The sequence below is a fragment of the Macaca thibetana genome, chromosome 9 (assembly GCF_024542745.1).
Source record: "Macaca thibetana thibetana isolate TM-01 chromosome 9, ASM2454274v1, whole genome shotgun sequence".
In the NCBI taxonomy this organism is placed as follows: domain Eukaryota; kingdom Metazoa; phylum Chordata; class Mammalia; order Primates; family Cercopithecidae; genus Macaca; species Macaca thibetana.
Window position 1 is genome coordinate 61,656,096 of NC_065586.1, and position 13,731 is coordinate 61,669,826.

Consider the following 13,731-nt stretch of genomic DNA (forward strand, 5'->3'; position numbering starts at 1 on the left):
TGAGCTTCCATTTCTAAAGTACTTAGAACAGTACCTGGCACACAGAAGCTATGTAATTGCTTGTTTAAAAACTGCTGTATTCCCTAACAATGCAAATGTACTTAACACTACTGGACTCTACACTTAAAAAGTGGCTAAAGTGGTAAATTTCGTTATGTGTATTTTATCACAATTTTAAAAATGCTTAGATTCTAGGGAGATCATGTTTAAAAGAAAGTCATGGTAGCTGAAAAGCCCTGAGGGGTTCCCTGGAGGGGACAGTGGTGGAACCATCTGGATACTTCAGGTCCATCCCTTTGTCTTGATTAAATAGGGAGTGACATGGACTGATTGTGGGACAGGAGCATTGGTTCCATGGCAGTCCTAGCAAGGGGTTTCCTTCTGTTCTATGCACTGCCTCCCACAGTCCCTGCCTGCTCCCCAAATCAGAGAGGAATCCCCCAGAAGCATGGGCTGGGACTGGACAGACCTAGTTTGGCTGACCTCAGTGCTGGCTTTCTTGGGACCTTTCTTGTTCCTGACTGTTAGAGGGCCTGGTGGCTTCTCCTCCCACTGGCTTCATCCCAGAGTGAGACTTCCTCTCCCTCTCAGGTACAGGGGTCTCTGAGATTCCCTTCCCCCTTGGCAGATCCCCCTGCTGGGCTTCTGTCCTCCGTGGGTCCCCAGCCATGGGGTAGTCACTTACCCTGGGCCGCCTCCTCCTCCTCCTCCTCTTCCTACTCTCGCTCCCTGTCCCCCAGGCTGGGGAGCGAGGATGGGGAGAGGGCGGCTGCATTCAGTCTGCAAAGGCTGGGCCACGGCCTTGGCCCGGGCCCCACAGGACAGGAAGGGTGATGGGGGTGCGGTGGGCATGGAGGAAGGCAGTGGGGTGAGGCAGAGAAGAGATGAGGTGGGAAGTGACAGAGAAACAGAGCTCAAACCTGTGGGCCTGCCAGCCGTGAGGAAGAGAGAAGAGGGTTAACATCAGTTAGTTCAGGGTGCATCGGGGATGGAGCAGAGCAGGGCAGGGAGGCCAGTGGCAGAACTGACGGGGTGGGGGGAGGGAGGGGTGGAAACAGGGAGTTGGGAGGGGAAGAGACACTGGGAAGGAAACCAGGGGAGCAAGCGGAAGCCCATTTGGAGTGGAGAGCTCAGGGGCTGAGGCTCTGGCAAGAAGAAAAGGGAGCAAAGTGGGCAAGGGAGGAGTGGGGGGCTGAGGAGGAGGGGGCAGAGAAGACACTGGAAAGAAAAATAGAGAAGAGAGTCAGTTGGAGGAAGGGGGAACAGGAAAGAGAAAAGCAGTAGGGCATTGAGCAGAGAGCCTCAAGTTGAGCAGGGACGTGGAGCAGCTCTCCATGGTCCTGACCAACCCATGCAGTCAGGAATTTTGCTAACCTGGGATGTAGCTGGTTCTAACTTCTCCTAGTGCTCGTGTGTTTTTCTTCTTCTGTTTCCCTTTGGGCCTCAAAAGCAGATTGAGGTTATCCTGTTCTTTGGCTGGCTGCACACTATGACCACTGGCACCTCTCTTGTTTTATGTGTGTGTCTACTCCCTTTCATCCCCATACTCCGCTCTCCTTTCCTTCTCCCTTCAGGCAGTCATTGTCATGTATTGAAGTATATTTTTTGTTAATAAAAGTATTCCTGAAAATCATGTATTGTTTTGTATGTATTTTACATTTATGGAAATGGTGCAGTGACATATATCTCATCCCATTTCTTATCCTTTTCTAACAATACTTATTATTAAGATCCATCTACATTGCTTTGTGTGTGTCTAATTTATTGCTTCTCACTGCTGGCACTGCTGGCTGGTAAACCCATGATGTGCACCCACGATATTTTACTCTTCAGTCTCCCAGAAATGGACACCTGCATGGCCCCAACTCCACCATCACCAATAACACTGCAGTGAGCATCCTCAGACAGTTTCATTAATGCCCTGAGACTTTCTCTGGAACATATACTGGGTAATGATGGTACAAGTGTACCTTATGCTGGATTGCTATCTGGACAGTGGAATCAGTCACAACTCCTACAGCGGTGTATGAGGGTTTCAATGTCCCCACACTGTCATCAATATCAACATTGTCCAGCATCCTAATGTCTGCTAATCATGTGTGAAAAACTGATACCTTACTGCTGTTTTAGTGCTCTGTCACAGCCATGTTGATTTTTCTATCACTCCTCTGGGCCTTCCAAGAGGTACACCAATCAGATCCATGTCCCTTTCCTAACTCCCCAAAGGAGAAAACACTGAACTTTGGGGAAAATGATAAAACCATCAGCATTACAATACGCTGCATACATTATGAAAGATAAGCCACGGTTCTGTTGGTTTCGTGACAGCATAAGAAAATCATTGATCTACATGCAACTTGCAGAGGATTTAAATGGCCAGCATACATATGAAGAAAGTATTCAGCCACCTCGTTAGTAAAGAAATGCATGTTAAACAAGGTATCATGGCTGGGTGCAGTGACTCACGCCTGTAATCGCAGCACTTTGGGAGGCTGAGGCAGGTGGATCATCTGAGGTCAGCATGATCAAGACCAGCCTGGCCAACATGGTGAAACCCTGTCTCTACTAAAAATACAAAAATAAGTTGGGTGTGGTGGTGCATGCCTGTAATCTCAGTTACTCAGGAGGCTGAGGCAGTAGAATCGCTTGAACCTGGGAGGCAGGGGTTGCAGTGAGCCGAGATCGCACCATTGCACTCCAGCCTAGGCGACAGGAGTGAAATTCCATCTCAAAAAAAAACCAAAACCAAAACCAAAAACAAAAGGACAAACAAGGTATTACTTTCCTTTAAAATTGCCAACATGAAAATGTTATCATATTTAATGCTGGCATGAGTGTGGTGAGACAGGTGCTCTCATACACTGGTAGGGTGAGGGAATCAGGAAGGCCAGAGGAGCTGCTCAAGGGAGGAGGAGGAAGAGAAAGCAGAGAAAGAAGGAGCAAGGGGAGAGATGGAAAAAAGAGGGGAAGGGGAGAGAAGAGAGTAGCAACAGAGCAGCAAAGAAAAAGAAGGAGAAAGAAGGGGGAAGCAGGGAGTAAGGAGACAGGACTGGGAGCTGGGAGGGAGGTGGGAGGGGTGCAGGCTCTTGTACCTGTGTTGATATTCACAGCAAAGGCATCCTCCTGGTCGGGCACCAGGAGATCAGTGTCATCCTTGGCCACAATGCCGACGATGTGGTACTCTAGCTTTGGGTTGAGGTCGCGGTCAATGGCTGTGACATTGGCAATGACAGTGCCTGGCTCGGCCGACTCCAGTACGCTCACTGTCTGGATGGGGTTGAGGAACTCAGGGCAGGAGTCATTGATGTCCTCGATCAGGATGGTGATGATGGCTGTGCCCGAGAGAGGAACGGTGCCCCGGTCGGTGGCCACCACCGTTAGCCTGTAGGACTCCTGCTCCTCTCTGTCGATGGTGGCATTGCCAACACGGATGACCCCGGTGACCGGGTGAATGAAGAAGCGGTCCTGAGCCCCAGCTTCTATTCGGTAGACCAGCTCTCCATTGAGCCCACTGTCCTCATCTGTGGCTGTGACTTGAAGGACTGAGAATCCTGTTGGGGAGGGAACAGGGAGTAGCTGCACACAGTGGCCTCTTCCAGAAAGAGCTACCAAGACACATTTGTTGGTGATGTACAAGAGGCCCCTTCTCATGACAGCCTTGACAGCATTTTCTTTTATACCTTTTTCATACATGTAATTTTATAGGAAAATGGAATATTATTTTATATTCTTGGATTAAACAATATTTTATAATGTAATAATTAGTTGTATCTTCTGCAAATGGTCTGCTTTTGTCTTTTGCCCATTTTTCTGTCAATTATACAAGTCATATAATTATGACAACTTGAGACATATATATATATATATATATATTTTTTTTTTTTTTTTGAGATGGATTCTCATGCTGTCACCTAGGCTGGAGTGCAGTGGTGTGATCTCGGCTTACTGCAACCTCCGCCTCCCAGGTTCAAGCAATTCTCAAGCAGCAGACTCCTGAGTAGCTGGGATTACAGGCACCCACCACCATGCCTGGCTAATTTTTTGTATTTTTAGTAGAGACAGGGTTTTGCCATGTTGGTCAGGCTGGTCTGGAACTCCAGACCTCAAGTGATCCACCTGCCTCAGCCTTCCAAAGTTCTGGGATTACAGGCGTGAGCCACCTTGCCTGGACTGAGACAAGTATGCTTTTCTGTTTGTTGTTTGCCTTTCAATATTGGCTATAACTATTTGATGTAACAAGGTTTAAATTAGCATGCATAGAAATTTAATATTTTTCCTTTTGAGTTCTTTTGTTTCTTCTATGCTTAGAACCTTCTTATCCAGAAATGTTATTCACTTAAATTTTCTTCATTTATTGTTTAGTGTTTTCTACTTTTTAATATTTTCTTTTGGTTTTTATTTTGGTATCTGATATGGGGGAGAATCTACACTAAATATTAGATTATTATTATGTTAGATTACATGCAGATTATAATAATTGGATCTAATTGATTAGATCAGATTAAATAGGTTTTTTGCACACTGAATAAGTAGCCTCCCCATTGGCTTCATTGCTTCCTTTATCACATCATATTTTATTCTTTAATTTACCAGTATCTGTTTCTGGGCTACTCACGTCCTGGAGTCTTGGGCCCATATTGCATGGCTTTAAATACTGTAGCTTTGTAATGTGTTATAAAATCTGGTAAGCCAAATCTGACTTATTATACTTATGTTTTTCAAAATTTTCTTATTCTTCCAGAAGTTATATTTTGATTTTGATGGGAATCATGTTGATCCTATTTTGACTTTAAAATGGTCAGTCTTTCCATTTGGGAATTCAGATGGAGAATACTTAAGAATCTAGTATGCTGGCATGGTGGCTCACGCCTGTAATCCCAGCACTTTTGGAGGCCGAGGCAGGTGGATCACCTGAGGTCAGGAGTTTACAACGAGCCTGACCAACAGGGTGAAACCCCGTCTCTACTAAAAATGCAAAAATTAGCCGGGTGTGGTGGTGGGCCCCTGTAATCCCAGCTACTCAGGTGGCTGATGCAGGGGAATCACTTGAACCTGGGAGGTGGAGGTTGCAGTGAGCCGAGATTGTGCCATTGCACTCCAGCCTGGGCAACAAGAGTGAAACTCCATCTCAAAAAAAAAAAAAAAAAAAAAAAAAAAAAAAAAATAATCTTGTTTTGCAGACAAGATATGGAAGCTCAGAGGAGAGAAGCAGGGGCCCAGGTCTCCTGACTCCCTCTCCAGTGTGCTCTCTACTCACCCTGCTGCCCATCTTTCTCCCCACTAGAGGCAAACTCCATGTCCAACCTGAGGCTCCAGTTCCCTGTGACCACCAACTGGCCCCTGATTGTGGGGTACTGGGGCCTGTCCCCTGCTTACCAGGTGGGCAGTTCTCTAGCAGGTGGACAGTGAGGGTGGCAGGGCTAAAGGTGGGGCGGTTGTCATTGTCATCCAGGATGGTGATGAGCAGGTGGGCCGTGCTGTTGAGCAGCCCGATGTCCTCAGCCAGCAGCAGCAGCTCCAGGATGGGTGGCAAGAATGCCTCCCGGTCAATGATGACACCTGACCTCACGGTCACCACACCTGGCACCCGGTGCCGCCAGCCAGGGAAACACACAGAAAAGGGGTGCAGTGGGGAGATAGGGCAAGAACCAACAGGGAGAGAGCAGAGAAAGACAGGGGCACCATGGGGACAGAGATGAAAGTGGAGCAGAGGCAGTAACAAAATGACTTTCTTCCCCACAGGCTCAACCACCCGTGCTTAGGGAGGGCCCCATGCATCTCCTGTGGTTGTCCCCTCTACAGGTGCCCTCTGCTGTCTTCAAGACTCCTGCCTGGGAAGAGTGACCCAGGGCACAGGGTTGACCTTCTCTTTTGCTTTTCTGTTGGCACTTGTCACCAAAGCAGCCTCCTGTCCAGGACCAGACTGATGTGACATTGTCTGGTTGGAGGACGGGAAAGGTGCTCTGGCTACTTCTGCTAGACTAGGGGCCTGAGCCTCTGGCCTGCACATGGGGAGATGATGGGAGGGGGCTGGGGGGCTCCTGGTCTAGGCTGAGAGTTTGTGCACCAACAGGTCCTGTGTATCGTCTCCAAGCCTCTTCCCAGGTCCCCCTGCCAGGCCACTGGGTGATATAACCCAGCTGCAAGATGGGGACTCTGGGCTGTGAAAAATGGGGTCTCCATGGACAGCCTGGGTCCAGCACTGAGAATGGAGGCCCTCAATCCAGCAGTGGGGCCATCCCCACCCCAGAGTCAGGCTGGGAGTGCTGGGTGGCACAGAGGCCTCACCGGTGCTGCTGTTGATGTCAAAGAGGCCACTCTGGGCGCCCAGCAGTTGGTAGGTCACCACGGCGTAGATGTCTTCGTCTGCATCCAGGGCCAGGATGGGCCCATTGAGGACCGTGAGAGGGGTCCCTGGGCCAGAGGGAGAGGGGTCACCACAAGACCAACCCAGCCCCCTGCCCTCCCACCTCCCTTGCCCTGCCCCGGTGAGCCATGGCTGACGATGGATGAGAGGGGAGGGAGGTGAGGTGGACAGGGTGGGGAGGCCCTGGGGGCGGGCCTGCGGCAGCCTTGGCAGACTGAACGCAGATGCCTGGGGAGCGGCCTCAAAGCCCTGCTGGGGAGAAAACATGAGAGTGGTGAGCAAGGCCCCAGCTGCCCAGAACCACACCTCCCTTCCCAGCAGCCTTTGAGGCTGGCCGCTCCTCGGGAGGGTCTGGGGCTCTCTGACATCCCCTCCCTGTGTGTGGGTCTCGCCTGTCCACACATGTGTGCACACAATGCTCTACCTTTGGGGGTCTGGCCATACATGACTAGAAAAATCTAAACATGTGTGTGTCAAGTTCTGTGTTCACGTGGCCACAGGCACTTGCCCAGAAGCACGCACAAGCCTGGGAATCCCTGGTTGTGCGCTCGTGTGCCTCTGCAGGTGGGCATGTCTGCATACGAGAGTATCGGTGGGCACCCATGTGCCTATGTGTGTCTGTGCACACGTGTAACCCCCCGCACATGCCTTGGTATGGACACACACGGGCACATGTGTGAGCATACACACAGACAGGTTTGAGAATGAAATTCACCTAGGGGGGACGCCCAGCCAGAGATGAGCAGGGGCTGGGGAGACTGGAGGAGTGCAGATAACACCTCAGGGGACATCAAAGAGGAGATTTTGTCCCTCTGAAGGAAGGTGAGGCTGGTCAGTGCATGCGGGAGAGGGCTACACTGGCCTGCCTAGGACCCCCTGACCTCCCACTTCTGATTATAGACGCTCCCCAGGACTTCCAGAAGCCCCTGGGATGCCCAGCACTTCTGGGGTGGAGGGAGCAGTGAGGGGTGGGCCCACACCCCTCCTAGGTAGTCCTCACACCTTAAATGCCCTTCTTGAGGGATGGTGGGGTAGCTCTCAGACCACCCTGGGGAACAATGACCACGACTGTCTCTTCCAACCAGACCTGTAGTCTCTTTGGTGCTCGTGGGAGGCCCGGCAGCCCCAGCCCATCATCCCCTGGAGTTGAGACCATCCTTCCCCTCTCGCATCCACTAGGGCCTATGTTCAGCTACTCCATCAGGCTTAAGGGAGGTCCTCAGGCACCACAGGCCCCAGTGGTGCCTGGCAACAGCAGGAGCTCCCAGGCGGGCCCAGCACCTACCAGCGGGAGAGTTTTCCATCACCTCTGCCTGGTAGGTGCTTTTAGTGAAGAGGGGGTGGTTGTCATTCTCATCAGAAAGGAAGATCAGAAGCAAGTCATAATCCTGCAAGGGGCAGAATGGGGCAGGTTGTAGGCCATGCTCAGCAAAGTACCCCCTACCCAGGTGGGAGGAGGGTTGGGAGGTGGGGGATCAGGGCACAGAGGTGGATGATCAGAAAAGCCCACACCAACATGAACTCACATTTTTCAAAAGAAGACATACAAGGGGGGAAGAAACATGAAAAAATGCAGCCGGGCGCGGTGGCTCATGCCTGTAATCCCAGCATTTTGGGAGGCCGAGGCGGGCAGATCACGGGGTCAGGAGATCGAGACCATCCTGGCTAACATGGTGAAACCCCATCTCTACTGAAAATACAAAAAGTTAGCTGGGTGTGGTGGCGGGCGCCTGCAGTCTCAGCTACTCGGGAGACTGAGGCGGGAGAATGGCGTGAACCCAGGAGGCAGAGCTTGCAGTGAGCCAAGATCACTCCACTGCACTCAGCCTGGGTGACAGAGGGAGACTCCGTTTCCAAAAAAAAAAAAAAAAAGGGAGTAGAAAGCAGAGGAGTACTACATGGGAGGCGCATATAGCTTATGAATTTCTCCAGCCTGATGTCTCCTCTGGCTACACAGATAGGGAAACTGAGGCCCAGAGAGAGTGGTACCTTGACTGAGCCACACAGCTAGTCAGGGGCAGAGCTGAGATGAACTGGGCCTGAAAGCTCCTGGCTAGGGATCTACTACAGATTCATGAGCTGGAAGGACAGAGCTGATCCCCAACCCAAAGGGACTGTTTGCTTTGTAACATCCACCTCCCTTTAATCAAGAGCTCATTTCTTTGGCTTTTGAGGGGAGAGCCACCTGGAAAACGCAGCCCTTCGAGGACCTCAGAGCATGCTTGTGGGTGCATGCAGGCACATGTGCTCCATGCACAAATGCAGTGTGTGTCCAGGTATCAGTGGTTTGGGGCGGAAACAATGATAGTTGATGTTCACTGAGTGTTTGTCACGTGCCAGGCACTGTGCTGAGGCTTTCACGTATATTGGCTCCTTCATCCTTTCCACAACTTTGGGGTAGGTGTGATCTTCATTTTGCAGAAGAGAAATGGAGGCCAAGAGGACTTAACTCGCCAAAGCCATGCACCTACTGAAGGGGAGAACTGGGATTTGAACCCAGCAGGTGCTCACTCCAAAGCCTGCGCATCTAAGCCTGGCCGTGCTGCCTGCAGGAGGGGTGATGTGTTCTCTCTCCACGCACCGCCAGCTCCCAGCCCCACTCCCACCAGTGCCCTCCAGTCTCACCCTCCTGGCTATGCGTGGGTTCTCCGGGTTGTCCTTCACAGAAATGGTCAGCTTGTACTCTGGAATCCGCTCACGGTCCAGGGGCCGGTTCACAGTGACGATCCCTGTCTGGGATGTGGAGGGTGGTGAGCTGCATGGAGACCTGTTTCCTGCTTTCTGCTTTGGCCCACAGATGCCAACTGCTCTGCCTGGCCTCCCTAAATTGCCTAAGAGATGGTCTAGAAGATCACAAATGTGGGCTGGCAGGGTCTCACCAGGGCGAGAGTGACCCACTGATGCCCAGGCCTTGCTGCTTCTAAGGGATGGCCCTCTGAAGACCCCATGGTGTTGTTGGCCAGCTACAGACACCTCAAGAGGTTAAGTGAGAACTTTGGTGCGTCTTGATTAAACCAAGTGGTCCCACAGGCTCTGGCCCCATCTCTGCACATGATAAGCCTCAGGGTTGGCTCTAGGTGGACTCCAGAGGTGGTTCACTGGGGAATCCAAGATTCCATGTTTCCCACAGAGATGTCCTCATCCCAGTGGAGGAACGGGAGCCTGGTGGAGCCCACACGGTGGCAGCAGAAAAGCCTCTAGGGCAGGGTCCTCTTTTTCACTGGAAACCCTGGGAAGCTCCCTGGGGTCAGTCTTGGCCCTACCGTGGCATTGATGAAGAAGGCCCGCTCGCGGTTGCCCGCAGTGATGTTGAAGGTGAGGCGTGCATTGCAGCCGCTGTCAGCGTCGCTGGCCAGGACGTGGGCGACAAAGCTGGAGACAGGGCTGTTCTCACTGATGGTGATGTTCATGGGCAGGTTCAGCAGCACAGGGTCGTTGTCGTTGATGTCTAGCACCCGGATCCCCACCAGCATCTGGGCCAGTCAGAGGAGGAGGAGGGAGGGGAGGAAGAGCGAGGGATATTGCGCATGGCAACCGAGGAGGAGGTTCGCCAAGGGCAGCATGGAGGGAGGGAGGGCGCAGTTGGTCATGGAGAAGAAAGAGAAATGGGGAGAGGAAGAAAGAAGAAAAAGAACGTTAAAAAGGCAAGAAGATGAAAAGAGGATGATGAGGGAAGCAGGAAAGGCAGAGGCAGAGGAGGGGCAGTGATGGAGTGATGGGGCAGGGGTGGGTGCAGAGGGGGCGCTGAAAGGCAGTATCCCCAGAGAGGTGCTGGGTGCGGTGAGAGGTCTGTTAAGGGCACCAGGGGCAGGCCTGGCCTGGCTCCAGGGCAGCCTGTGGCCTCTCTTGGCACAAGGGTAACAATGTTTACAAGAATCTCTGTGGCAAGTACAGGGGCAGCGAGGTGAAGCCAGTGGGTGGGGCCCCCAGACTCACTGTGGAGCTGAGTGGGGGCACCCCCCGGTCACGGGCACAGATGGTCAGGTTGTAGAAAGCGATGGTCTCCCGGTCCAGCTCCACGTCCTTCCGGACCCTCAGCACCCCCTCCACAGGAGAGATCACAAACTCCCCTGGGTGCCACCCAGGAGAGGCCCGAGTTAGTCGAGCATTGGCAGGAACTGCAGAGACCCCAGGATTCCTCCTGCTTCCTCTAGCAAGCCTCATTCATCAGAGATGGGGGACAGCTGGGGCCTGGGTCCTCCATTGACCCCAACTTCAGATCCTCATGGGAACTGCAAGGACTGAGATGTGCAGGTGGATGGTAACAGATCACCACAAGAGGTGAAGGTGGATGCGGGCCACTCATGCCCCCCAGGTGCCAGACCAAGCAGCCTCCCACCCTGGGCCACAGGCAGGCCAGAGACTGACCTGAGTAAGATGGTTATGTTGAAAAAGTGGGGGCTCCCTGCTACACTGGCGCCCCCTGTCTAAGCACACTCGATCAATGAAAGCATCAGGCGCTTTGCGATGTATGATCCGTCCCACAAGCCATGGCTTGTGAAAAAGGATATTGGGAAGGGCAGAGCTGACCACAAAGCAATGCTTTGCTAATGGTGAATGTGCAGGCACTGGGCAGGCAGAAGGGGACGGATGAGGGGCAGGGGAGCCCACAATGCCCTCTATTCAGTCCCCATATTGAACTATAGTTGGAGTGCAGAGTGGGTTCCCTATGCCTGTGGTGACCCTGATTTCCTTTCCTTGACATTTCTGAAGAGCCTCACTGGCCCTGTGGCCCCAGAGTCCTTTTCTTGACTGGGTTTCAGGGCCTGATGTCTGAGAGTACAGAGCAAGAACCTGAGATTCTCAGATGCTGACCCGGAAGGCAGCCCAGAGACTGTCCAGTCCCTTGTGTCCTTTGGAAAATGAACCAGGAGCCCAGGGAAGGGTTGCCACCTGCCTGCACTCCTACAGCAACTGAATGACAGACCAGGATTCAAACCCAGTGCTCTGGGTCTTAACCCATTGCCTCATACAGGACTTGTGTTCTTTCCAGACAGCACACTCAGAGCCGACCGGGGAGGGGTGAGAACAAGGAGGGTGGAAGGAAGAGGCAGAGGGAAGGAAACCAGTGAGCAAGCGCAAGCCCAGTTGGAGAGGCAAGAATGGTGGGGGCTGTGGCTCTGACAGGAAGAAAGTTGGGGGGATGTGAGCTAGGGAGCTGGGAGAGCCTGCAGAAGAGAGGCCACCTCTCGGCATTCCCCCAGGAAATGGAAGGGAGAGAAGGTTAGTTACCTCCTTCACTTTCCCTTTGAACACTTGGTGGAAAGGGCCCAGAGTGGGGCACTGACTTGCTCCAGGACACACAGCACACAGGACAAGACAAGGACAGGGGCCCAGGCTCCCCCACAGTTTTCTCTGCCTGCCTCTTCACATCCTACTCACAATTCCCTGTCCCCAGCTCCTAATACTCTGATTTACAAAAACAGCCCCTCCCAGTCCCACCTGCAGCTGGGATTTCCCACCAGCCCTTCCGCTCCCAGGCTCTTCCCATCCAGTGGGCTTCACCCTGCCTGGGGGGCGGAAGCTGCTTAAAGCAGGATTTCCTGAGCCTAACACCCCAAGGTCTCCAAAGAATTGGGGATTCCCTTTCTAAGGGTTTCCCAGCCCTGTCTCAAGCCCTGGTCATATGCAGGCAGAGGGCCTCCTGCTCTCCTTCCAAAGCCAGGAGGAGACACCATCACCACTCCCTTGAAGGCTCAGGGAGGCAGGCCCAAGGGACCAGAGGCAGGGCCAGCCTAGTTCCCCTGTGCAAATTCTCCTCCTCGGCAGCTTGCTCCGGGGCCAGACTTCCCCATCCCTCCACAACTTCTGGAGACAGGAGGTTAAAAGCATAGGCTTTTGATCCAATCATATCTAGGTCTGCATCTGGACTTCATGCCTGTGTGCCCTTGGGCATGTTACTGAGCCTTGCCTTGATGTTCTCATCTGAAAAACGGGCTAATAGAGAGATGCCACCGTGGGGTTGTGCTGGTACTGGACAAAGCCTGGCCCACCTTGTGTGTGCTGATCCCAAAAGGGAGCCCAGGCAGGCCTCTGAAGGAATGGGGAGCTTTTAGGTAGGATAAGGATGTAGGAAAGGGGTCCAAGGAATGGGCGTGACCAGAAAGTGCAACTGAGAAGGCTGGGGCTCGAGGGAAAGGCTCAAGTGCACGTGGCCTGTCTCCAAGCTCTTCTTTGAGCACACAGCTCCTCCTCAGGGCTCAGTGGGGCTGGTAAGTGCCCAGAAATCTGGCATCTGTCTCCCTATAGAAAGCAGCCTTCCAGCCTCAGGCTGCAGTGTTGGGAAGGCGACCTTTAAGATGGGGTCCCAGGCACGTCCCTCCACGCAGTGGTGCACTGTGAAACCAGCTCTCCCCAGACAGTGGCGCTGACTGTAGCATCTGTCAACCTTTCAGTGACCAACATGAACCCCGAGGTGGGAGGAGATGTGGGAAATGGATGTCATGACTCATGTCGACAGCACCATCAGGCCTTCCTCACCTCTCTCAGCCTTCATTGATCATTTGTGAGATGCGGGTGGCGCTCAGTGACTCCAAAGTTATCTTTGGGCTCTAAATGTCTACTCTTCCTTCCTTGGGGGAGGAAGCCTCCCACCCAGGTCAGCCTTAGGAAACTCCTAGACGTCTCTCACTCCTTTGGGGGTCTGTCTCTTAGTCTGCCAGGACTCCCCCACAAGGTCCCAGATTCCTAAAGCTCATCCCAATTACATGTGGATTGAACCCGGGAAGTTTTGCTTGTGACTTAAAGGCCACGGCATGGAGGTCTGCACTGTGCTCTGTGCCTTGAGGCTGGGGTGCAGAGCGGGCCCCTCATGGGGTGGGGCTTCAGCCTTCTGCCCAGCACCTGCCTCTCCACCAGGTGCTGGCATCGTCCTGCGCTCCAGGGACTCTCATAAAATTACAAAATCTCTGTGTTTGTGAAAACAGCAGAAGAGAAAGGGCCTTGCTGGTTTCCAAATGGGAAGGCCTAGTGCTTGGCCAGAGAGGAGATTTTGGGACCCGAAAGGGTAGCACATCCGAACAGAGTTACCCACCACAAGCTCTGGCAAGCAGGGGCTCTCATTCTCTCATTTGGGCCCTCCACAAATAGGATGTTGCTTTTTCTGCCAGCCTCTTAATTGCAAGCGAGCCTTGGGTTCACTGTTGGATCTTCACACTGCTCTTTGTTTCCTGGATTTAAATACCTCTATGCTGACAACTCCCAAATACCCGTCTCCAGCCCAGACCTCTCTCCTGAACTCCTGGCTTGTATATACAACTCCTACTTGACATCTTGAACCGACCCTTCTTTCCCTCCACGACCTCCTGCAGCCGCCCTCCATCTGTCAATGGCAACGCCATCATCTTTCAGGCTGCTCATGCCAG

General features: G+C 52.7%; 2 protein-coding genes across 5 annotated transcripts in view; one reads left to right on the top strand and one right to left on the bottom strand.

Moving 5' to 3' along the window:
* Nucleotides 1-13,731, top strand: part of PCBD1 (pterin-4 alpha-carbinolamine dehydratase 1) — a 1,172,580-nt gene that overhangs the window by 236,543 nt on the left and 922,306 nt on the right. The window lies entirely within an intron of this gene.
* The window catches only part of LOC126962499 (cadherin-23), a 75,570-nt gene that overhangs the window by 19,493 nt on the left and 42,346 nt on the right, over nucleotides 1-13,731 (bottom strand). For 2 of the 3 annotated variants that reach the window (XM_050803590.1, XM_050803591.1), the window contains 7 exons: nucleotides 10,304-10,437; nucleotides 9,631-9,840; nucleotides 8,993-9,100; nucleotides 7,653-7,755; nucleotides 6,289-6,414; nucleotides 5,377-5,580; nucleotides 3,093-3,551 (listed from right to left, as the gene is read on the bottom strand). In XM_050803590.1, the coding sequence (XP_050659547.1) occupies nucleotides 3,093-3,551; nucleotides 5,377-5,580; nucleotides 6,289-6,414; nucleotides 7,653-7,755; nucleotides 8,993-9,100; nucleotides 9,631-9,840; nucleotides 10,304-10,437 (1,344 nt within the window). Of the gene's footprint in view, nucleotides 1-685; nucleotides 966-3,092; nucleotides 3,552-5,376; nucleotides 5,581-6,288; nucleotides 6,415-7,652; nucleotides 7,756-8,992; nucleotides 9,101-9,630; nucleotides 9,841-10,303; nucleotides 10,438-13,731 lie in introns of those variants that run through there. The other variant, XM_050803592.1, reaches the window with a different exon arrangement.